Source organism: Xiphophorus maculatus, chromosome 3 (assembly GCF_002775205.1).
Source record: "Xiphophorus maculatus strain JP 163 A chromosome 3, X_maculatus-5.0-male, whole genome shotgun sequence".
Lineage (NCBI taxonomy): Eukaryota > Metazoa > Chordata > Actinopteri > Cyprinodontiformes > Poeciliidae > Xiphophorus > Xiphophorus maculatus.
In genome coordinates, this window is record NC_036445.1 from 27,747,932 (window position 1) to 27,775,010 (window position 27,079).

The 27,079-nt window shown below is 38.2% G+C and overlaps 1 protein-coding gene across 1 annotated transcript in view; it reads right to left on the reverse strand.

The window, feature by feature from the left end:
• LOC106699876 (furin-like protease kpc-1) overlaps positions 1-27,079 on the reverse strand; it is a 205,410-nt gene that overhangs the window by 147,382 nt on the left and 30,949 nt on the right. Inside the window, exons 5-7 of the mRNA XM_023330651.1 lie at positions 26,739-26,820; positions 20,147-20,250; positions 11,691-11,796 (exon numbers count right to left, since the gene is read on the reverse strand). Of these exons, the coding sequence (XP_023186419.1) occupies positions 11,691-11,796; positions 20,147-20,250; positions 26,739-26,820 (292 nt within the window). The remainder of the gene's footprint in view (positions 1-11,690; positions 11,797-20,146; positions 20,251-26,738; positions 26,821-27,079) is intronic.

Here is a 27,079-nt window from a genome sequence, read left to right on the forward strand (position 1 = left end):
AATATGCTAAAGTCAGTTTAACAAGTCAACTCTGTAACCAAGTAAAATCCTGTTTTAAACCAACCGCTGTCTCTCACACAGTGTGATGTCGCCTCAACTCCTGATATAGATAATTAGCGGCTGCATATGGGAGAACTGTAAGAAAAAAAAACCTTCATTGCAGTTCTTAGATTTTATTTAAAAGTGAACACAGTTAGATTAGCATTGACTGATTGGTCAAAGCTTTACAAAAGCTCTGATCTCTAGTTCTGACCAATAAATGAAGGAAACGGTCAACCAAAAAACCTTTGTCTTGAAAGTACATCATATCTAGAGACCTTTAAAACTTTAGTCATCGTGTGCCTTCACTGAAAAAATAAAACAGGTAATCCAGCTTAAATAAATCACAAGTAATCAAATTAAGTTTATCCAACTAAATCTATTAAGTTTATCAAGTTGTCATGTCAAATAAACATAATAAATAAAGTTAAATTTCTCATGTAATGCAATTACATGAAAAATTAACAAAAAAATTAAGCAGAAGCTCTATTTTTTTCCCCACTGAATGCTCTGTACAAACAACTATTTTTATTAAAGAGTCAGCTCCGAATGTAGACAACACACATTAAAAGAAGTAACCCTCTTTTCACCAACACACATTTCAATGTAATTTTTATGACAAACCTGCTGGTTGTTATTTTTCTTTTTCACCCCCCATCAAAGTGAATGAAAGAACATAAACACACCAATTACAAGGACGTACGTTCAACGTAATAATGAGAGGACATAAGAGAAGTTGCTTAAAAGAAGAAAAAAAAACAGAACATATTGTACCAAGAGCAGCTCTGTTGTAGACAAACACACAGAGCATAATTAAGGTGTAATCACATATAATAATACCTCAGTATACAAGGATGTGATAAAGATAACAATGGGTAAGATCTAAAGGAAAAGAGTCCTGCAGTGCTCATACTGATGGATTTAAAATGGCCTTTGTGGTCGTTATGCTTCAAAACCCTCACATTTTCTGATTGTGCATTACTGTTCCTCTATGTTTTATAGTAAGCACAGTCAAACATGCGCATCCGAAACAATATGCTTTAAGACGGCAAACGCAGAGCTAGCAACAACGCCAGTGGCGGTACAGTGAAGACACTGGAATTAGATTTCACGCAGGCTTCGGTCAGACAGTTCAGAAGCTCGCTTGTTAATTTTGTCACAGTGAACCGCAATATTTACAGCAAAATCCTGTTTTCCGGCCAACAGAGTCGAAGTTTTACAGTGTTTGAGGTGAATGTGATTTTTCAAAAAAAAAAGGAAAAACAAAAAAGAAAGGAAAAGAAGGAAGGAAAGAAGGACAGAAGGAGAGAAAGGAGGAAAAAAGTTGTCATATGTTGAAACAAAAATGAAATTAGCAATTTTTTAAAAGACACATAAATTAAGAATAACACCTTTTTAAATAAATAAATAAAATAGTTGATTTCTCGTAGCTTTTTCCGAAATTCATCTGTTCCTACCTAAACTTCCTGCCATACAGTTAAACACGTAAAATAATTAGCAATATTCCTCATCAACAGGTGATTAAAAGCAATATTTCCCTCTCAGGAATCAGTGGCCACACGATTCCCTGAGTAAACAAAACCGCTTGAAGAGGAGTTGCTAGCATCAACGGAGAAAAGGAGGAGAGGAGTGAGGAGGATTTTTTATTTATTTTTTTCTCCCCCCACTGGGGAGGATGGTGGTCAGATAAAACAGCTCCGCGCTCGCTTCAAGAAAAGGTTAATGTCTCTCTCTCTCAATTTCTCCACCTCTCCCTCCCTCGCCTTCCCAGCTGAGGTCTGTGTGACTTACAGCAGGTCCAGAATGCATTAGATTAAATCATAAATTACCCACCCACCCCCATATCTGCATCCCCACTCTCACCTCCTATCTTATTCTCCCCCACCATCCTTTCCCTATCTCAACCTCACTCTCCCTTTATATTCCTATATACCATTCCCTATGCATTTTTCTAGCTCCCTTTCTATTATTCTTCTTTCCTTTACCTTGCTTTGTCCCCCTCCCTTCTCTAACTCTGCTTTTCTTCTAAATTATGAATGCTTTTTTCTTTTTTTTTCTGCCTGGATGACTATGTGGTTACTATATCCACAATAGGACATGTGGGACAAGTCTGCCAATATTTAGTGTTTGAACTGGAGTGGTGTGTAGGAGTAGTGTACGGAGTGTGTGTGTGTCTGCAAATGTTATCTGTTCATTGTTCTCATAAATTTCAGACGCGTCATTTGGAAGGCGCAGGAAGGAAGTCTTCACATCACCGGCAAACCTGGAAATGTATCACCTTGCAAAAGTTTCCACGCCCCATCAATGTTTGGGGATCTTACTAAATTGCACACAAAGCGCAATGACATTGCAACAAGCTGTTATTGGGTTTTCCGTAATGGACCAACACACAGCGGGGTTATTAGAACCTAATACGTGCTTTCAGGATTTTATTTGGTTATAAATAACAGTGTATTTGTGTGAACTAGGGCTGAAACGATTAATCATATTAATCAGCTTAATCAGACTAATTGTGATTAATCGATTTTTGAAATAATCGTCAACAAATTTAGTAATCGATTAATCGTTAAGTGGTGTATGTAAACTCAAAAAAGGGTCATTTGCTAAAAGAATAACATACTCAGAGCAGTAATTAAGCCAAAACTGTGCAAAAAGTATAAAAAAAATTATTTAGGATGGAGAAAAAAAAACTTTGTAAATTTGTTTTACCCATTGGCATAGGTTTACCTTAACCTTGTAACCTTTGGCTGTCTAATTATTAATAGGTCAATGCAAAAAATAGTCTGCTGATTACCCCAACACTGTATTGATGTTAAGGTCAGAAGAAAGAACTCAGCTTTTGGAAGTAATTAGTTGCAGATCCATCCTTTACTGCAAATCATCAAGCATTCACTAAAGGAATGCCACATTGTTGCATTTTAGGCAATAAGATGTTTATAGGAACTGAATTATTTGTTTATTTGCATCTTTAAAAAAACTTATTTCTCTAGTAGTTCAATGAAAAATCAGCAGAATGTGCCAACTTCTTTATCCAATTAATCGATTAATCGATAAATCAATTGAATTCAATATAATATATCAATATAATCGATTAGTGAAATAATTATAAGTTGTAGCCATAGTGTGAACAACAGACCTGGTAGTAATACTTTCCTACTGTCACCCAAGCTGTGGAACCCTGAAGTTTTTTTATTTATTGTAAATTTAAAGAAATCTGAAAAAAGTTGAAGTGGCATTAATAAATTTGGAAAGCACAATATGCCAACTTTGAAAGTTTATTCCCTCTTAGCAAGTATTTGGAAAATAAATAACGTAAAGGACCGTTGCAGTTCCACTGCTGAGAAATGTTCCCCAGGAGCCGTTCTTACAAATAGTTTCTCCTGCTTATATTGCAACTCTAATTAGATCGGCTCTCCACCTACACACCACCGTGTGTGTGTGTGTGCTGACTTTTAGCACACACACACACACGCACGCAGCTGTAGCTGCTGGCCAGGCTGTTGACGTTTGCGTTTTATTGTGAGTTTATAAAAACATGATCTCACACCGTGTGGTTTTGTTATTACCTGAACTGTTTTTCATCTCGAACAGAGTGGAAATGAACTGCACAGGACATTCGAAAACAAATAATCCACCACTTTGAGCACATAGAATGGATTTTCAAAACAAAAGCTTTATATATATATATATATATATATATATATATATATATATATATATATATATATATATATATATATTTGCTTTTGCTTAATGTAAACTTGGACTGCAGCTCTTAAAACATTCATATACAGCTTAAATTAGGGCCTATAAAGATACATAAATGATTGTATTTTTTTATATCTTTTGGGAATCATACGACATTGGAGTAAATCTCCAAAAAACCCTAATAAAATTCAAGATGTCCTTATTTTTTTATTAGGATCCCCATCAGTTTCCAGTGGTTACTAATCCTCCTGGGGTACAACTGCAAAAATATTCATACAAAATATGACAATTTTAACATTAGTGACACCTCTAATGTAGAAGACTAGTCACGTGTCACATTTTACAAATTACATACATGAACCTGGATGTAATAAATGAGGTTCTGGTGCTGTTTTAAAAGAAAGACTGCTTTTTAAATCTCTGATGTTTTTTTAGGAAATGTATTCTATACCTGAATATTTACAAGTAAAAAAAAAAATTAAAAATTACGATATTTTATGACATTGTAAAGTCAGAAATTTGTAAGAAAAAAAATCTGAAATTGATCAGAAATCTCCTGGATGCAGACTCGATGCAGCCATTTTCCATCCCGGACCAGGCAGACGTCTTTATAGGACTTGTGCCAATAATTGTCGCAAACGCTTGACTTTATAAATCTCAGCAAATTTCTGACTTTACAGCATCAAGGAATGGAAATATGTGAAATAATCACATTTTTCAGAATAAATGTACTCAGCTGGTAACTTATTTTTGTCTTTTGATCTGTAATAGTCTGTCTTGGGTGAAACCTTACAGTCCGTTTTTCCGTAAAATAAGGCAAATATCCCAACAGCATAATACTGCCACCGTCATGCTTCTCAGTAGAGATGTGCAATGCTAACTTTTGTGCCATATTTGAAATTAAAGTCTGAGCGCCTTGCGCCCGCATATGTAGAAAATCACAGTGAAATACATTGAAGTTGACGCAATGTGAATTTTGTAGCTGTGAATGCTTTTGCCAGGCACTGTAAGTAAAAACCACAAGTCTATTGTTGATTAATTAGGTAGAGGCTCGGAGTTACAGCATCTTCCAGCTTGGATATGCAAGAGCATGAGGAAGAAGAAAAAAGCCCAATAAATAAATACATAAAACCTAAAAAAAAAAAAAACAGCATTTGTATTTCCCTCCCACACATCTTGCTCCACTGCTCCGCTGGAGCAAAAGAGAAATAAAACAGAGTGACCCCACCACTAGCAGCTCTCGTCTCTCCCTACTGCTCTCTTCTTTCTCCCCCTCGCTGTGTGAAATCAAATTTCCATGTGGCTCCCGTATCTGTTGCACAGCGAGGTGATTTATCAGGGATGCAAAGAGCATGCAGAAACAATCTTTATTACATCCATTTCCTGCTTGTCAGCCGGGATCATGTTGGCTGTTCATTAAAGGCGCGGCACAGGTGAGGAGAATGCATCCCGATGCCTTGATAGATTGTCTGCTCCCCTGTGGTGACAGCAGCTGGATGGATTGAACAGCAGGGGGGAATGGAGGTGAGAGGGGGGGGGGGAGCGCTGACTCTGTCGCTCCTTCTGCCAGAGACACTTTTACACGGCCGGACAGTGTCACTTCAGCCAAACAGCCGACCGTGCAAACAGACACAAACGAGCCTCTGCCCAATTTTTTTCTGGCCCCCCGAGCCTGGAGCGCACAATGATGAGAGCGTTCAAAGTCACTGATGTAGAGATATTAAGACGCACAATAAAAAAGATGACATGTATCGAATGACTCAGGAACAAACCTTAGCAGTCCGTGTTGAAAATAGCCGAGGGTCCTGGAGTTCAAAAGCAAAACTAAACAAAGATTTCAAGTTTTATTTACACTGAAACAGGCAGATTCAGGTTTCCTCAGCTGCATTTAAATTAATATCGGTGTCACTGAAAAGCTGCGGCTTATCGATATAAAGCGAAAACAAAAAGATGTTTCAGGAACACAACATTTCTGAAGCCCCTTGAAATACTTTGCATTTTATTACAAACACATACGTCCAGAAGAAGATTAGAGACACTTTTTTTGTCAGAATACTCATTTTAATCTCAGAATTTAGATTTTATTGTATTATTTTATTTATTTTTTTAGAATTTTGACTGTACACTCAGAATTCTGACGTTAAAATCAGAATTTTGACTAATCTGAGATCCAAAGTCTAAACTGAAGAAAAAAAATTCTAAATCCTGAGATTAAAGTCAGTTGTTGTTGTTTTTTTCTCAGTGGTCCTAATCCTCTTCCATACGAACACCAATGTATCTTACTGTAATAGACCAACACAAAGCTGCATATAAATCCGAAGCAGAAGGAAAATGAAACTTGGTTTTCACCAGCCTGTTTTTGCTGGCAGATTCTATAATGACTATAGAATCTATGTGTTGCTATGTGTTGTCCTACACATAGCAACCGAGGAAAACAAAAGTCAGAAGAAAAACTACAAAAATGTGGCTCATTCATCTATCAGGGACAACAAGGATACAAAAACTCCATTAATATTCAGGTGAAGAATCTCTTTCTCCCTTCTTTTTTTGTTGTTTTTTTTCCCCTTTGACTTTCTTCCTCTACTCTTCTGAGTAGAGTTGCATAAACCAGCACATCATCGCCCCCTTGTGAGGACATTAGTAAAAGCTAACATTTCTTTTTCAGAAGGGAAAAAAAAACTAGCACGAGTCGTCGGCCAGGTATCAACGCAGAGAAGCTCTTTAATCAAAGAAGCAGCCAAGAGGCCCTTGGTGAGCTGCAGAAATCCACAGCTCAAGTGGGTAGCTGTTTGCTGTGTGTGCCACAAATCCAGACTTTATGGAAGAGAGGGCAGAGAAGAAAAAAAACTGTCCTTGAAAGAAAGCTGTAAGTAACTTAAAAGTCTTGTTATTGGTTTGAAATTAGATGAGGCCAAAAGAAAAAAAACGTTCTGATCTACATGCTAAATGAGGTGTGTGGGAGGAAAACAAACACTGCATATCCATACATCACCCTGAACACACCACCTGCACTGTGAAACATGGAGTTGGAAGCGTCATACTGTGGGAGCATTTTTTCTTAAACAAGAACAGAGAAGTTGGTCAGACTTTATGGGAAACTCGTTTCAGCCCTAGTAGGCTTCTCAGCGCGGTGACCAACACAATCTGAGTTGATGATATTAAATGCCGATGATGATCTAATTGAGGCGGGAACAGATCGTATCGTCAACACTTCAGTGTGTCGAATGAAATCTGTTTCCACAGACTGATTTTCAGCTTTTCCCTCCTGGAGCGGTGGAGAAGAAATCCAGTCCTCAATGCAGATAAATCAGAAACAGAAAATAGTCGTAGTGATTTCAGCTTCGCTATGTTTGATCTTAATTTAAATGCTTTCAATTTTATAAGGTCCTCAAAGATTCTGTTCACAAATGTAATCATGCGCCATAGCAACTGAAATGGATTCAAGCTGTTTGTGTGTTGAATATAAAGCAAGAACATTATCTAAACCAAAGTGACAGAGATGCTGTTTTGCTTTTTGGTTTCTTTTCTTTCTTTTTTTTTTTGCAGTACATACTTCCTGTACTGTGAGCCAATCACATCACAGCCTCTGATTAGTCTTCATAATCAGCCATAAAATATTTGATCACAGCTTCTTCCTCAGCTGATGCACGCATTCTAAATTATGAACATATATGCAGCTTTGTGTTTATATTGGGGTTTGTGTTATTCCCTCAGTGGCGCTTCCCGTCTTTAACTCGATGGCATCTGTGTAATTCTGGAGAAATGACAAAAACTACAAAAAGCAAACGCCGGAGCGGGCGTTTGAGATTCTTCACAGCAACCGTGGGTATCTCATTTACACATTAAGTAATGATGGAGAGACAGAGGAGTTCTAACAGGTAATCCAGTTTATTCGATACACACTGGATGTTTTACACGATCAAGCTTGATAACGGAGTCTTTGTGTGGACTCTTCCAACTTTCTGAATCCGCCAATCAGTCCGTCCAGTCATTCTCTGTACCGATATCGTAACAATATCAGCGCTGATCGATCAATAACTCCTGATCGCTGGGTGACACGGGGCTCTGCACAGCACTAATTTTTCAGATGAACCCATAACCCAACCCAGAGGTCACGACCCTCTAATGAACACAGCTTGTGTTGACGTGACAGCTGTCTTTTATTTCAGCTGTAAATGTGTCCAGAAGCCTCACTTATCAAACCGTACATGGATTTTAATAAGTATTTTTAAGGAGCTGTCCTCACAAACAAGGCAGGTGGCATTTAGCAGGCATGTAAACATCATGTTTATTGAATGCTTTTTATTTCTTATCCTTCTTTCAACTTTATGACAACCATGCCGGCAGTATGAGCGACAGCGGTAGGAGAAAACCGCTGTTAGAGCAGTGCCTTTCAGATTTTCTAAATGTTATTTATTATTATTTAATTTCCTTTTGGGATCAATAAAGTATGCTTGAATTGAATTTGAATTGAAAGCTTTATAGAACTGGTGTTTTATAATAGTTTGGGGTTTTTCATTGCAGTTTAGTTTGATGTCATTGTGACTTTTAATCTAATTCAGTAAGTTTTAATAACTTTCTAAGATTGTGTTTTCTAGTTTTTATTAGCTATTATTAGTTAAGTATTGTTTGGTTTGAGTTTAGTCTTTCTTAGTTTTTTCATCATTTGGTTCAGTTTTAGGTGCAGAATTCCAAAAGGCCAAAGTGTTGCATTGTGATTAAATCTATACATCGGTTGGCTAACGAATACACAACAGAAGACATTTTCAAACAATGTATACAATTATTGATGAACAACCATCTGACTCCAGTGTTTTATCCAAACTTTTGCTGGTGCCAAATTGCATTATTTTTCTTTTCAGGTTTTTATTTTTAAAGGATTTCTGACTTTAATCCCACTCTGCGAAAAAAGTCACAAACAAAAGTAATAATTCTGAGACTAAAATCAGAAATCTTTTTTTTCCCAGTGGCCCTCATCCTCTTCCTTCGATTAAATCAGCTGCACTGCACCTTGTTTTGGGGGATCAGTGTAATGCTTTGTACCCTTCTTGAGCTTTTATTTGTTAAAAAGATTTGGGAAAAATCACATATTGAATCATGGTCACACATAAAATCCATATGAAATAATCTGAGGCTTATGTTTGCAACAAGACATGAAAAAGATTTTAAGTTGCGTTTGTAAGGTACTAATGGTGGTATTCATCAGATATGTAAATGTAACGACGAGAATTTATGAACCACAGCAATGAAACAGAAACTAATGCAGGTGTATCTTTGAGAGAGCGCATTTGTAAAAAGAAACTCAGAGCAAACCCAGACATGGGTGCATAAATTGAAAGTGGCATACTAAATGTGATTCAATGTTTTAAGAGGATCAGCCTCAGATACCAATTACATTACCTCTAAAACAAAGGGAGAGAGCTGAAGGACAGAGATGGAGAAAGACACCGCGGCGGGGTTGAGTCATGGACGCTTTCACTCAAAGAGAAATAATTTATTTCATTGTGATATCAAAATCAATGGGCATCGATTGAAAGGTTGGCTAAAGGTGAGAGGGGAACGCGATCCTCTGGCCGAAGAGAGGCAGGGCTCTCTGGAAGATGGGGAGGGGGGGGGGAATGGAGGGAGAGCGGGCGAAACGGAAAGACGGAGCGCGAGGAAAGAGGAAGACGTCTCCGTCCGGTTAACAAAGAGCGGGCGGGGGGAGAGGGGAAAAAAATGACCAAGGGGAAACGGAAGAAAGGGGAAGACGGCGGGGCAGAAGAGAAAGAGCGAGGGAGCTCCTGCCCGGGCGGAATCAATACGGAGAGGTGGAGCGAAGTACAATAGCCTCAGAGGAGGGGAGATTCACTGGTGCAGGTCTAATTCTCTCTCTGCCGCACATACATTAACCCGTACAGCCGCTCGCCATCCTCTCCGCTCTCGCCATCTCCTGACATTTCTCTCCGGATCTTTCCTCCATATAATTTCTCTCTCTCAGTCTGTCACTGCCTTGCTCATTCTGTATCCACCTCTAACTGTGCACCACAAACACACACACACACAATGGTACAGTCAGTGTGCAGAGGGATGAGAGGCAAAGGAAAGCACTTCCCCCCACCCCATCACAACTCGGCACATTAGCCTTACACAGAAAAAGCACACACATATACAGTTAAAACGATTAATCGTGATGTTATCAATTATTGAAATAGTCGTCAACTAATTTGGTAATCTGTTAATCATTACCTGGAATACATAGACTCTTACAAAGGCTGTTTGATGTAAGAACAACACAGTCAGAGCAGTAATTAAACCAAAACTGTACACAAAGAGAATACATCTTTGTCTGTAAACGTGTTTTATGCAGATGCATAGTTTTAGCATCAAGCTGTTCAAATTCTGTACAAAAAGAAAAAATTCATTTCAGCACCTTTTGCTATTCAGTCATTAATTGGTTAATTGAATAAATAGTCAACAGATCAGCCCAACACTGTATTGATGCTAAACGAAGAATAAATGGCTTATTTAAGTATTTATCTTTGTATTGTTTTATAGCTACAGATGCATCCTTTGCTACAAATAATCAAGCGTAAGGTTGATTTTGAATTTTAGGCAATAAAATATTTTATTTTCTATTTAGAAAAAGGAATTGGAAATATGTGCATGTTTTATATATTGCATAAAATAAGCTGAAATTTGCAGAATATGCCATTTTTTATTCGATTACTCGATTACTCGCCTGATTCGATAGAATCAAATCATTTCTAAAATAGTCAGCCGTACACACATGCATGAAATCGTGGAAAAACACAAACTAACGTAAACGAGTGGAGAAAGAATATTTGATTCCAATAACTCTGTGATTTGTGCAACCCCAGAAAACAGAATCAGAGGTTCTTGACTGCAAAAAAAAAAAGACAGTGGCTCAAACACACCTTCACACTCCAACAACTACTCCGCTCTATCAGCACTCGAGACAAGTGAGGGTTCAATTAGTTCTTGATGAATGAGCCCATAAGATGCCGCTCTCTCATTTCCCTTGTTGCCAGATATCCCAGCAATCAGAGAGAAATGAATTGTCACTGTGGCGTGACTGAAACGAAGATGATGGAGGTAAGGCGGTGGGCGCAGCTCTGGGAGCTTAGATAAATCATCCGCACTCTTTACTCTAGGTCAAAGGTGACAGCAAACCTGATTTTTTTTTTATTATTATTGCATTGTGCAGTCTCCAATGTTAATAAATATTATTAACATTTCGTCTTTTTAAACGGTCCAAAACGGACCAGAAGCTTCCAGAACCTCCACAGTAGCTGAGCTTCCTTTATGAATGTGTGCAAGTCTTCGTCTATGTCGTCTAATGTCGAAAAAATGACTGTGTTTCTATTAAATAAGAAATGAAATTAAAATCACTGCTATTGGCGTGTTTCCATTTAGGTTAGGTTAGGTTAGGTTAGGTTAGGTAATTTTATTTATGTAGCACATTTTCAGCAGCAAGGCAACCCAAAGTGCTTTACATGAATTACAAGGAAATACAAACAAAAAATGACAAACCAAAGGAAAGAGCAGAGGAAGAAAGAAAAAAAAAGAATCTAATAATGTTGATCCAAAGTATATAAACTAGATACTCCTATTCGGGGTTGCCAGAGTATACCAAGTAAGTATCTTCTTCTAATTCCTTTTCTGGGTCGGAAGAATAGGAGTCTAAAAGTAGTTGCTAAGGTAGTTTTATCTACAAATTTAACAGGGACTAAATTTGTCCTAGTCCCTGTTCTGGGTTGCTACATAAGTGTAAGTAAGTATCCTCTGGACTTTCTAAGTATGTCCAAATTTGTAATGTTAAGCAAATTTATTTTCATAATTTCAATTTGCACAATTTTATGGAAATTAATGGAAACGCAGATACTAGCTCGAGGTCTGTATGTTTTCTATTAGCACGTGTGCTACAGCGATGTTAGACTCACCGTCATCGATGATGCTGACCACCACGCCGCTGCCGGTTATGTTGTTCCTCCAAACTGGCATCACATTCAGGTCAAACCCACTAGAGTTGTATTCACCCTGTGCGAACTGAACACACACACACACACACACACACACAAACACATGTGGTTATGGATCAACGTTATTAAGAGGAGTCTGACCGGTTTATTAATTCACCGTTTATCTGTATTAGTCTTAAATACCCAGTGTCGGCAAGATGCGCTTTAATCATACATGGGGTGCAGCTTGGCAATTACACTCAAGTTGAAAGAGGGAGGAAATACAATAAAAACTACTTTTTAAACACAATATTTTGGGGGATTTCGTTTCAAAATATCAAAATTAGTACTGACGACTAATTTTTAGCCGTCTAGCTGGTCAGAAACAAGAAAAAAAATCCCATTATTTTGAAAAGTGAAGGCACCACAACAAAGCATTACCAGGTTATGTCAATGACAACACTCTTCAGTGTGGAAGTAGTTACTGCAGAAAGAAGATTCTGATCCCTTCCACATGGGAATGTTTGGTTAGTATCAGAGGCACATGACTGCTTCCAGAAATGTCTTCATCCAAACATAAACACAAAGAAAAAAGCTGTTTTTACACCCCCAGACCTGTAAGTGGCACTAGACATGGAGTATGTGTGGAGCTTCCACACAAGGTTAGCAGTAAACACAACAGGAAAGGCAAACAACAAAGCGAAGGTGGAGTCTTTTGTAAAACTTTTCATTGTAGAACCTCAATGAAGGCTCTGCAGCTGCAGCACAACCACAAATCCACCATTGTTGTTATTTCTTATGTGTTATCAGCATTTGGGGTAAAAGGTCAGGTTAGATGCTGGGTTAACACATTAGCGTTTCCACAAAAGAGGGATTTTTGTTGCCAACATGGATACATGAGGGCCCCATTTTTCACCCTGAAACCCACTTGGACAAAAAAAACAACAAACACAAAAAGAGTACAGGGTCTCCTACAACAAAACACACCTTCAAAGTTTCCCGTTTGTGTCCAAAATGAACTCATAGGACGCACAAACTGTTAGAAGATGTTTAAAAGTAAACTATATTTTCTACAGACAGATGTTACTTGTTCATTAGGGTCACGGACACAGGAAGCTAGATTTTGGTATATCCTTTGCTCATTTGTACTTTTAGTCACTTTGTATCCAAATTTTTTTGTTGTTTAAAGGTCATTTTTTGACTTTTGTCTTCAAAAAAGAAACCATAAGATGTCAATGCGCAGCAGTGTTGGAGCAGTTTTATTGAATTTGCAAATAAGAGAACTGAACTGCAGTCAAGCTCAGGTGAAACCAAGAAGGTTAAACTTATTACGGGAAACTTTTGTCTCTCTTGAAATTAAAACCTGAAAAGCTAAAGACAGTCTAAAATGTCAACCCTGAATCATTTTGCCTGTGTTTTACAAACCGTAAAAAAAATCTTTTACAGCCACTAAATCACTAACACACACGTTGGGAAGTTGCCTCTGCTCTTAATAAAAAAGATAATTCCCATTTTAAGCAGGATGTCAACAAAAATGGCAACTATGTTTTTTGAAGAGAAATCAGAATGTGCTAAAAATCAAAGCGTTTGAATTGAGAAATAGGACCCGAGCCTCATATTGAGGTTACTTATTCAAGAAAAGGAGAAACTTACATGTACAGGAGGAAACCTTAAGGGAAAACCAGCTGGGGGATAACAGCAGGGAACACATATTAGGAACAGGTTTGGTAAGGGAGAACAGACTTGGTAATGGACAGAATAACTAAAAATTGGAGGCTTATATCCTGGGAAGGTGATCAGTGGCATGGAAACCAGGTAAATCCAATTAACCAAATGTACTGACGCTGTGTGGTGAACCAGTCTACGAGGAAAGTGATTAATTAAGACAGAGCTGCAAAAAGAACACAAGAAAGCTTCAAGGATAAAGAACCCTGACTCAGATCAGAAACGGTTTTTGTAAAGCATGCGTTACGTACACAAGGACACCCAACGCTTTCACAGCAGGACGCGCGTGCAGAGACAAACAGCAACTCTCATTGTGCTCTTACTCCAAACCCAAACCCAAAATCCATGGAATCACTGTAGCTTTCTGAAAAAACAAGCAAACAGTGATTTGAAATTGGACACAGATCTTGTATTTGAGCAAAATAATTCAGCGCAATGACCAAATGGGAAACGTTGGCTTGTGGAATGAATGCGGCACCAGCTGCGTTTCCATTAACCAGAGAATTGCGCAAATTGAAATTACGCTAAATCTGCTTAATGGAAACACGGCAATTTATGAAAAAAATTTTAAAAACACGTTTTTTGATTAAAAGCCATGGTGAAGTGGTTTTTCGACCATACCAAAGTCGGTTTATTTCACAGAACTGCAATGGAATCACTTTTCGCATCACACAAGTCACGTGCACAACAGTTGGATGTTACTACTGATGAAAACCACAAAGAAGACGACAGGAAGTGGTAGAAGGAGGATGTTACTCCAACGTGTTGAATGCATAGCTCTTCTGTAAAAGTAAAAAACTACAATTTTCCGCATACGTCGCAACTCCCAGATATAAGGAGCTTGTCACTCCAATACCTGAATAAGATGGTGACGTCTCCTCAGATGAGCGGTGGTGCCATGACTGAATTATAATCATATCTCATACAGTTTACTGCCATGACTTTTAATCTTTAATTGTTTTGATCTTTTTTTTGTAGCAGAATGCAAAGTTTTGCGCACATTATAAATGAGAGCAAAACCTTGTCAGTATTCCGCTGATGTTAAAAAACACAATTTCGCAATTGTGGTGTTTCCAATAAATAAGAAGCGCAATTAAAATCACGTGAACAAATTAGTTCACGAGATAAGTAATCAAAAAAAAACAAGCTGCACCATCATCCTCCAACTACTTCCTGTCATCTTCTTTGTGTTTGGCAACCGTGGCAACATCCATTTGTTGATCATGTGACTCATGTGATGATAAAGAAGTGCTTCCATCACAGTTTTGCTATAAAAAAAAACTACCTCATCCTAGTGCCAAAACTGTTGATGAAAAATTTGTTTTGTTTCGCTCTTTTTTTAAAATGCACGTGGTTTCCATTCAGAGAATTTATGTACGATATGTCAAGCTATATGGTTAATGGAAACGCAACTAAAGATTTACGCACATTTTTAACGGAACAGCAGCCTAGAAGTGCCTCAAGCAAACAACGGACAATGCATCCTACCTCATCGGATGACTTCAAAAATCTGCCCGCCGACTTTTTTTCTTTCAAACGTCACATGACACCTACACAATCCCAGAGTCAATGCCCTGTCAGGTTGTTTGAGGGCCACCTCACGGCATTCAGTAGGTGGTTTTGATCCAGCTCAGTAGAAACATATATTCAAAGAATATAAATACATATATATATAAGCCTGTATATATATATATATATATATATATATATATATATATATATATATATATATATATATATATATATATATATAAGGGATGGTGTATGCATATTTAACTGCACATGGTTTCAAAGCGCCATAAGGAACCCAGGAAGTTCACAGACAAGTCACCCAGACCTCTTCACCTCAAACCACAAATCCACCTACACGGAAACACAGAGATAACCGCACATTACAGCAGAGAAACAACACCATGATGGTGAGGCAAAATACCCATCACAGCAGCTCCCCAGAGCCTCACTATCCCCACAAACTACATACATTCACTTGATCACTTAATACAGCTTTAATGTTGCATCCCAACGCAAACATGTAGTGCGCTAACAGGCACACACAGACACACACAAAACAACACCCAACACTTAAAGGCAGCATGTAAAGGCCGCACATGCACACACACACACACACACACACACAAACGCAGACTAACTAGAAATGTCAACGGGTTCCCAAAACTCGCTCTCCCACACAGAAAAATAGCACACACAGACACACACGGCCAATTTGATATTCAAAGTGAGTCCTTTAACTGTTGCTATGATTAAGAGAGAACGAAAGGAAGAAAAGGCACAATGGGAAAAATGTCTCTGTTGGGGGATTGTGTGCGTTTGCGCGTGGGGGTGTGTGTGTTTGTGTGTTTGGCGGGTAGCATCTGGGGAGCTGCAATGCTTTGTAGTGTGAGCGAATAAGGCAGATGAATGGAGGCTGCTAGCAGACTAACGTCCACCGGAACACTGGGACTGGCTCGAGGGGAGGACACACTCGAATGCATACACACACGCACACGCACTTTAAGCACACATAAAAGGCACACACCTTTGTAAAATTACATATAGGCCTGTAGAGAGGCATCTTGAATACTGATTCACTTCATACACATGCGGTTATATGAAGTGATGTTGTGATAGCAGCAAAAAGCTCCTCACACACAACACAAAGTCACAATAACACTTTAAAGTACAACAATTTGCCACTTCAGTACTCTCTTTAGCATCGATGCATTTATAGAGACACAGGTTTACCTATAGAAATAAATGGACTTCAATAATGACATCTGGTAGCTCACACCTTGCTCAGTTTTAGTGTTTTTATTAAATTTTTTGTCATCTTTTTTTTTTTCCAAGTACACTGTACAGTGCAAAAACAAAACCTTACCAAGTCATTTTGGTTTACTTTCTTGCGAATACATCTTAGTTCACTTGAAGGAAGACAAAATTAACTTACAAGTTAATTTTCAGAAAGAAATAGAAGATGGTTTAGTCAACAATTCCTTAATATTGATTTTTAAAAAGTATTTCTTCCACTGGCAGATTATTTCACTTATGAGACATTTTTCGCATTTTACGAGTCAAATAATTTGCCGATGGCACTAAAATGTTTTCATCAATATTAAGGAATTAAACAAGCTCCAATTTCTTGCTGAAAAGTTACTTACAGTAGTTTTGTCTTATTTCAAGTTTACCAAGATACTTGCACTTCAAACTAGAAGTAGCTAGACCAAAAATACTTGATAAGATTTTGTGTTTTTGCAGGGTCATATGTTGAACAACGTAACCTGGCTGATCTGCTCTGATTTGTGTGAAAGATGCTGCCGTGTCCTTATGGTTGATGTCCAGACAATCCAAAACTGTTCCCGTATAGTTGGGAGTGTGCATTTGTCTTAAGTTGCTACGTTTCCATTCCAAGTGTCAGGTGAATTTTGAACAAACTTTTAACATTTCACAAAAAAGCAAATTACAAAAGAACTAAAATATGTGTCAATAAACCAGTCTATGCAAAGCCCAATTTTGCAGATGGAAAAACGGATAAAGACTCGCTACGTCGGACATTATTCTTCAAATGTCTTTTCATTTCCCTTTTAGCAGAGTAACTCTTTCTAGGAAAAGGCAAAAAAAAAAAAACACCTCTAGTAAGCGTAATAACCTTTTTTCAAAAGTTAGGAAGTCATTTCAAAATTTAAAATTTATCGATTTGAAGTATTTGAATACTGCCGTTGACGCGGTGGATAATACAACATTGGAGATCAGGAATCACAAGAAAGTCCATGAAGTCTTGAGACTTCCTATGAACAACACTAAGGACTGCCTATTGTAATTGTTGAAACACCAAATAATTAATGAATTAATATTATTCATTATTACAAACAGTGGAAACAGTCTTGGCATTACAGCAGAAGCTAACATCTCCAGTCGCCCTTATCCCTGTCCTTACGGGGGAAATGAATGGCGCTCCTGAGCTGGCGGCTGTGCAAAGGCCAACACCAAGCTACCCAAGATGCTATTTCTATTAAATATTTTAGGTATACTCAATGAGCAAATCCACAAATAGGCAGATTTTTATTGTTCCTGGAATTACGCTCCACAGGAAAATCGGCGAAAAGATGACTCCGCGAATTTTCGTGGAGGTCCACTGTACACAAGCAGTCACGCAGCAGGAAAAAAGCAAACAGTTTCTCCTTCTTCATCTCGGCTGGACTTCAAGAAAAACATATGAACACGAACAGATTGTCAAACAACAACGCAATACCATCCACTGATTGATTTGCTGCAGTCAGCTCAGCAAGAACAGGAGCTGAACTTGTCATCAAGGTGTGTTAGGCCAAACTCGCCTAGAGTAGGTAATGAAAATATTACTCTATGGCCAGCACACACACACACACACACACACACGCACACACACACAAGCCTCGACCTGAGCAGATTACTGACCCTCAATCAATATCTCCATCCACAAGAGGCTGATTAAACACAACAGAGTGAAATCAAGAGAGGGAGGCGAGAAGCCGATAGAGAGAGAGCGAAAGGTCCCAAGTTTTAGAAAGGCTTCGCATTTTTCCTGATTTCTCTCTGATTGATAATTGTGCCCTATATTCTTGTTTATGTAATCAACCCATATAAGTTAAAAACCACATAATCACTTATGTGTCATACTTCACGTAACACCGCATGCATCATGGTGGGCTTCGGGGAAAAAAAGAAAAGATTCTTGTCGATAAAATTTCTAAATTCAGAGCCGAGCGGCTGCAACAAATGGCGCTCATGTTGGAGCTCCGAGCTCTCCGCCTCACATTTCTCTTCATCATCTCGCCTCGATACCGTCTCCGCCACCCTCCGCCCCCATCCCTGACTCTCATCCCTCCAACTTGCCCCAAGAGCTGAGATGTCAGTCAATCTGCTGCCGGTTGCCTGGGTGAATCCGTGAGCCCGCCTCTCCTCCCCCTCGCTCTGCCAGATTACGCCCTCGCAAGTCACTCATGTCCGTCTGCGGGAGTCGATTGGCTGAGGGAACGCTTTGCCCAGGGTATTTATAGCAAGAACCTGCCAGGGATTTATTATTGGTAGAGTAATCAGTGATATCATTTATCGCCAAATTCCATCGATGTGAGCAGAAACAGAGGCTGTCGTTGCACAACAGACCCAGCAGGAAGTATTTAGTGCACAAAAGTAATAGTTGTTTTTTTGTTTTTTTTTAATGGGCTGTCAAACAATAAAAAAGTGTGGGTTTTTTTATTGGGAATCATGTTTTAAGCCAAACATGGAGAAGCAGCGTTCAGCTTCCATGAACTACAAATCTGGGACAAACGCCGAGAAAACTGCAAAACAGTGGAAACACTGACTTCCTTAAATCAAAGCTGAAAGCCCACCAGCTTAGAGTTGCTTTTGATTTGGATTGATAATTTTCATGATGGCATTTGACAAAATGCAATGTTTATTGTTCGTTTTATAATTTATGTGAAGCACTTTGAACTGCCTTACTGCTGAAATGTGACATACAAGAAAGCTTGACCTATTCAGTTCTACTTTACCAAAACGTATCTTTTCTTTTCAAACAGAAATTAAGATTAAATTAAGAGAGGTTCCACTCAGTATGTCAACATCTACTTTGAAATATGTACGTAGTTTGCCACAAATGAATACAGTTTATTGAGTGATAGCGTAGTTTAAAATAATGCAAAGTATATTACTGGTATACTAATAAAAAGTCCCTGCATATTTGACTATTTTGTCATTTTTGCAGTGTGATGTAAAAAACTGAACTGACATCTTCAGCCTCAGCCATTCAGATCTTTATGTTGTGTTTTAGAGTTTCAGATTGAAGTGACCATCTTATCAATCAACTCTAAAATAAATCAATTGATTATGGTTTAACAATGAAACTATGTAAGAAAATCTAAATGATATGTTTGTACAACTAAGGAACAAAAGAAATAAAGTTAAATAGCTTTTTTAACTGTTTATTTCTGGTGTTTTTATTTAATTGTCATTGTTTTTGTAGAAATGAGTTTTCAATTTGACATTTAAGTTGTTTTTTTCTTTATTTCTGCAGATCACGATTGATTTGTTAAAGCAATAAAAAGGGTAAAACATCTAAGGGGGTGAATACACACATGCATGAAAACAGCATTTGAAAAGCAATCGCTGTGGTTATTGCTTTAGCAGGAGAGGTACATCAAAATGATGTTTGTCAGATTCCAAATAAGAACTGGTCAAGTTTAACCGACATCGGACATAATCTTATTCCAGGAACAAAAGCTCCCTCATGATGTAATTGATTTATGACGCTTTTCAAACAGACTTCAAACATAATTCTCCATCCTGTTGCTGTATTCCTGCTGGGCCTCAGAAACACAGTTTGGTCCGAACAGTGTGAACTGGACAGCTGAAGGCATAAGCATGTCTTGTTGTTTCAGCCCAGTTGTGCGCCGGTGTTCCTCCAAGCCTCATCAATCCCAGACATCTGTCTCAGTTCAACATGGACAACCCACTCACCCCTTCTCCCGCCTTCCCCACCATCCCCTTATCTCTCTGTCTTCTGTCTCCTTCTCCAGTCACACGTGAAAGCCTGTCTGACTTATGCCTGTCAGAAGAACATCCTTCAACGCCAAGACGAGAAGAGAGGAGAGACGGGGGGTGGAGGGGATGGGGGGGTGACTTCCAGATAAGGGAAATGACGACACACACAAACACACACCCCAGCAGATAATGACACCCACCAGCTCCCACTGCATGGGCCAGAGCGGGTCGTTGAAGGTGAGCGACTGGTCGTCCATCCTCTCCTCAGACGGGCTGTCAGCTGGAGGCCGTTTCTTCTGGGAACCTGCAAACACAAAGATCTATGTGATACGCATGTTGGCATGTGTGTGTGTGTGTGTGTGTGTGTGTGTGTGTGTGTGTGTGTGTGTGTGTGTGTGTGTGTGTGTGTGTGTGTGTGTGTGTGTGTGTGTGTGTGTGTGTGTGTGTGTGTGTGTGTGTGTGTGTGTGTGTGTGTGGAGTTTCCCCTTTTCCAATATCTTGAACTTTAACTTCCGGACATCCCTGGATTTCCAACCAATAGTGAAAAGCTACACAGATTCCCTTCTCACCACAGAGGTGGAATACTGTGGGGATATTTGCATATCATTAGCATCTAATTAGCATCTCATTACTGCAGCGCGGCTCACAGTCTGTGGAAGCGCCTTTGCTCACTAAGACCTCCATATTATTCACTGCAAAAACATAAAATCTTACCAAGTATTTCTGCTTACTTTCTAGTGCACATAACTTATTACACCTTACATAAGTCAAAACTAACTTACAAGTCATTTTAGGTAAAATATAGGAGCTTGGTTTAAGTAAATAATTCCTTAATGTTGACAGAAAAAAAAAAGTTCCAATGGCAATTTATTTTACTTATAACATAAGAAGTTGTCTTGTCAAAAGTGAAATAATCTGCCAGTGGAACTAGTACCTTTTTTTATATCAATATTAATGAATTTGATTTACTCAAGATAAGATCTTGTGTCTTTGTGCTGAAAAGTTACTTGTAAGTAACTTAAGTAACTTTTTGTCTTATTTCGAGTGTACAAAGTTATTGTAGCTTGAAACAAAACATCACCGTAATAATTAATACAATAAAGTTCTGCCAGATCGACATTCTGTATCCACATTCCAGTCGATACAACTGGAAGGTCGTATCTGGTTCTGGTTCTGGTTCTGTTATGCATCCCCAGAAACCAGAACCAAACATGGAGAAGCAGCATTCAGCTTCTACGATCCACAAGTGGAACAAACTTGTGGCTGTTTTGCAAGAAACTGCAAAACAGCCAAAACACAGAGATGCTTTACATGGAGGCTAAAAACCCACCTGGTTAGAGTTGCCTTTGTTCCATAGCAACTGGAACATCGATCAACATATTTGATGTACAGTATATCTGCTTGATTATGGCATTTGACTAAATGTAATGTTTATTGCTTGTTTCATAATTGCTTACTGCATGATGTTTTTATTGTGTAAAGCACTTTGAACTGCCTTACACACATAAACTTCACTGAACAACAAACCACTGTTACATTTGTATTTCATAAATGTAATTGTTAGTGAAAATTGTACAGCCCAGTTAAGAAAAACAACACAGAAACAGGGTTGGTCTATTTTGGCTTTATGGAATAATTCAGTTCAGTTTGGGTGTGGCTTCCTTAGCAGGCCTCATTTTGATAGTTCTGATTATTAACTTTTCAGTATTTATTTAAGTGATTGATTAAACCACCACGTAAAAAAATCAGAATATTTTAAGGAAGTAAAGTTGAGTTTTTTGTGAATACTTGCCTCTGTCATTTCTCTCTCCTTGTAGGCGTGCTCAGGTAAAACATTCCTCAGGGAAACGAGCACATTTTATTAGTTCTGGGACTGGACCAAAGCAGCAAATAGATAAATGGGGACGTTTTTACATTATGCTGTTAAAGTTTGAGTACCTTTTGCGATTCAATTAAAATATGTTCCCTGTGTCTTGGTTGAAAATAATGTTTTGTTATCTCTTCATTTAATGGAGATATTCTTGTGTTGCTTCTACCATTATGTGGTAGTGATTCATTGTTAATGTCGCTCTTGTGGTTTGATGTACACCGCTTCACTGAAGTTAAAGAAGCTGCAGCTGATGTCAGTCTGAGCTTGTTTAAGGAAGCTCATTTAGGAACCGGTTCGTTTTCTCTTCCAAAAGCAAACAGGAAGGTGGGTTTGGCAGAAACTTCCTCTGATGTTTTTTTTATTTGGCTTGTTAAGGCAATACAGGATACAAAGTCACTTAAAGATATTTTTTGGTTTGAAAACCTAACCTACTGTGCTGGGTCAAACCTACAACACAGGGGTCTGCAACCTAAAGAGCCATTTTGCTCTCAGCATAGCCCAAAAAAAAACTTGTTTAGAGCTGCAAATGTCACACAACCTTTTGAAAATAGACAACTTTTCAGACTTTATTGTCGTTTGTTTTCTTTTAAGAGCCAGAATTTTATTTCCATTTTTAGGATTTAAAATAAAAATAAGCATAAAAGAGATATTTTATATTAAAAATCCAACCTAATGATAAAGGAAAAAAAATCCAAACATATATTACTGGCTATTTTAGTGTTATTTTTGTGGAAATTCAATGCAAATAATGTAGAAAAAATGTAAAAACAGCATTTTTTGTTATATCTGTATTTAAAAAATATTAACTGGTTTCTTTTAATTGTTAGCTAAAGTTATTAAGAGCCACTGTGGACTGTCCAAAGCGCCACTGCCATAACCCAACTTAAGTCTTATTTTAATGTCATTATGTAAAGAAATATATAATTTTTCATCAACATTAATACCTGCTACTAGACCCAATGTATTTCCAGAAGTTGTGAATCATTACAGAGCAGCTGAAGTTAACTAATCAGATCATTTTAAATGCAAAAGTAAAAACAATGAAAAGAGCCTGATAATACAGATAAGCATCATTAAGAGTTCCATTTCTAGAAAAATGGAAATTCCTAAATTATTTAATCATGTCTAGAAAATATGCTGTTGTTTCATACAGTTTGGGACTCAACAATTATGTCTGAAAAGGCCGCTGGTGCTGAAAATGCCCATTCAATGCGACGCGCTTGCTTTCACAACGGCAGTTTAAATCCTAAAATACTTGCGCGAAACCTCAGCGGTGAAAAGTTCAATCTGGTCAAAGCGTAGAAGTGCATTTCTTATTTTCCCTCCTTCCTTCATGAGAGTCTGCACACAGCTGCAGCCTTCATCCGTGATCTCCTGGCTGTTTCATCTTTCTGCCTCCCTCTGGTGCTTTCCTATCATCTGTCAGAGCGGAGGCTGCGCGACACGGTGAGGAAAGTTTTACGCAAAGAGGCAGACAGAGAGAAGTGCTGCAGAAGGACACGAGTCGGTTTATTCTTCCGCACGGACAGCTCCCATTTATAGCCACACATGATCCATCCGACTCCCTATGTAGACGTACAGTAGAGTGATTTAAGAACTGCAATTCAGTTCTACTCAGCTGTGTCAACTTAAATTTAATTATGTACAGTCTAGTTCAATTCACTCATATCCTCTACGTTTTAGGGGAGCGCCCAGAAATCTGTCCTGCTTTGCTTTGTCTCACTTCAAGTGTACTAAAATATTTGCACTAGAAACTAGACCCAAACTACTAGGTAATATTTTCTCTTTTTGCAGCGTGTGTACCCTGCACTTTCCATTATCTGAGTGAAATGGGTGATGTTGGCTTTACTACAGGCATTTACAGTATGGATATTTGCCCAATGTCATTGCCTATAGCCTCACTGTGAGGCTAGGCACACACAGGAACTTTAAGGAATTGAGGTATCATTTAATCCAAATTAGTCTGCTGCTGTATGACTTTTCATTAGTGGGTCTTAAAACGAATAAAAATATATAAACTTATGGAAATCAGAGCAAATAGCTTATGTCCTTCAGAGTGAATCTGCAATAATTTTTTTTAGAAGTGAAGCGCTAACTAAAGTGTGGCCAACAGTACCGCAATGTAAAACTATTGTTAGCATGAGGGCTAACACTAGCATAGCATATTGAGTGACTATCAGGCTGACTCTACCAGTATGATGAGGGTTACAGCTGTTGTGTTGACTAACTTTAAATTACTCCATTCAGTGTTCAAACATTAGCATATAAGCTAAGGTTAGCTAAAATGAAAGGAAGTCTTCTGCAGAGACTTGACTTCAAGGAAAGAAACAACACAAGCATCAGTAGCCAGACTATCAAACCAAACCAACTGCGGAGAAGTAAAGTGTTTCTTTTTGCAGCGGGTTTCATTGTTATTCAGAACTGTGACACTTCATTTTGTCCACATGCTTATTACATCAAGAGACAACTGTTGGTGCAATTGTTATAAAATGGGAGAAACTTTCAGTTTCCCTCAAACTGGAGATCCATACAAGATCTCTCGTCTTGGAGTATCAGTGATCATGAAGGATAAGAAACCACTTTTAAATTGGAAAATCTTAAAAGATTCGCGGCGTAGCAAATATTTATTTTCCCCACTGTATGTCTGTAGCAGTGCATTGGAAGTGATTGACCTTTGTTCGGGTCGCTGTGAGTACTTTGATTTCTTTTTCATGGATATCTATATTTTTTGTGCACCTTGCATGTGATTGGTCAGAAGCACTTCCTGTTCAAAAGCGCATTCAGTAGTTACAGTATTGTTGCATGTGAAACTTTCGGAAGTTGTGCGGGAGTTTGCCTTTATTGTTTGTCGTTTTCAATCGTGACGGAACGATTTGGATTTTAAAGCGGGAGCCGTGTGAAATGAACCATCCATCTGCTCTATTAGGATCATTATTTGATTATCTGTCTTTTTTTTCCCTTGCATCAATCTCAGTGCTTCAGCTTATGAAGTGTATTGAGTGTTGTGTCTCAGCTTACTTTATCTTGGTCACATGCCTGAGATCAACACACTGTGCTCTTTTGAACACACATTGAATTATAGAGAGCTATAATAACTCCTATGTCGTTTTTTTTTCTGACTTTTGCAGTTCATTTGCACCTTTTCCTCTTTGCACACTTTATGCAAACTGGGGTGACTTTTGATTGTTAGATTTAATCTTTGCTTGGCTGAGTGTGTATTCTAATTCTCCACGCTGTACTGTAAGTTATTAATTATTCTTGTGCACACTCTCCATCATCATAACACCAAGACAGCAGAAAATGATCAACTTCACACACCCTGTCAGTTGACGATCCGCGCAGATTTAATGATGAAGCTAAACATTATCAGCAGATCGGTACTATACATAAAAACTTGACGAAAACAGCTTGCTCCTTTATTTGTGCTTGATAAAAACTGAACAACAGTGTTAATTAAATTTGTTTGGGTGCTTTCTGCACAATTAAAATAAAATATGTAAGAATTACTCAGAATCAAATGCATCTGAACTAAATGCAAATCAAGACTATTGGAATACTGTAAACAAAAAGAAAAAAAAAGGTTTGATATTTTTGGTCACTCGTTTCACAAAGTGAAACTCTTTAAACTATATGGATTCCTCACACATACATTAGAGCATTTCATGCTTTTATTTCTACTGAGTTTGATGATTATGGCTTCGATATAATAAAAAAAAAACAAAATTCAGTGCCTTATAATATTTTTATATTACATAAAATCAATAAAAACAGATATGTTAAGCAGAAATGTTAAGACTTCTGAAAAGTATGTTCATCTCTATACACTCAGAACTTTGTTGGAGCTCGTTTTGCATGAATTAACGTGTCAATCAATCAGCTTTATTTGAATGGCACATTTCAGCAACAAGGCCGTTCATAGTGCTTTACATCGTAAAAATAAAAAGCTATATACAAAAAAAACATACAGTCAAAAATTGAGAAAACCAGTAACAATTCTGATGAGCGTCATCCTCAAAATGATCAACACACATCAAATAAAACATCATAAAAAGGCGTCCAGGTGTCTTCAGAGCATCTACATTGTTGGTTCTGATGTCTCTCATCTTCCTCTTTATGATTCTCCATCATTTACAAACTTACCTGAACAAGGCCAGGTAAGTTTGCTGACCAATCAAACACAGGATGAAACACCACGGTCACTGAACCGGCTGTAGGTACCTTTGGCAGTGTGTGCCAGTACAAAGTCCTACTGGAAATTGAAATCAGCCTCTCCATGCAGCAGTGTGTCAGTGGAAGGAAGCATGACGTGCTCTAAAATCTCCTGGCAGACTGCTGCGTTGACTGTGAACCCCAGAAAACCTAGTGGACCAAGGACATGACGCCTAAAATTCCCACTGACTGTAAAAACTTCACACTGGACTTAAGTCAGCATGGATTTTGTCTCTTTCCACTCTTCCTCCAGATTCTGGGACCTTGATTTCCAAATGAGATGCAAACTTTACTTTCATCAAAAAAGGACACTGAACCACTGAGCAGCAGTCCAGATGTTTGTCTCTATAGTCCAGTTAAGATGCTTGTGACCTTGCCTCTGGTTCAGAAGTACCTTGATACAAGAAATGTCACATTGGTCGACAGATTCATCTGTACGTAGTGGCTCTTGATATGTAGACTCCAGCCTCAGTTCACTAACTGTAAAGCTCCAAAAACATATTTACTGGATTTTGCTTGACAATCCTCTGAAGGCTGCGTTTATCCCTGTTGCCGGTGCACATTTTCTGTTTCCGCTCAACATCCTCTGTCTTGCTAATTTTTTCAGACATTGACTTTTGGGTTCTGATTAGCTGTTAGCATAATCATTAAAGCCACAAGAAATAAAGGCTTGAAATGTTTCTAAAAAAAAAAAAAAACTAGTCCAAACTTACCTTTCGTCCGACCGTAGTCTCGTCCCGTCAGGGGAACCCGCTTGTCTCTGTAATGACATCGCTGCCTCTCTACCCAGAGGACCTAAAAATCACAGAAACAAATAATTTCATTTCTTTTAAATTTCTCTGTTTTTTATCATGACAAAAAAAATGATGACATCCTTCCTTGCCCCACCAAGCAAACTACACTCTGATCATTCTGATCTTTTTTTTTTTTTTTGTAAATAATCCAAATTTAATACGGAAAACTACAATTGGTCCTGTTTTATTTTATTTCACTTGGATAAGAAAGAAGAGGGGGGAAAAATCCATAGTGCATGGAGAGTTGGGAAACTTTGTGA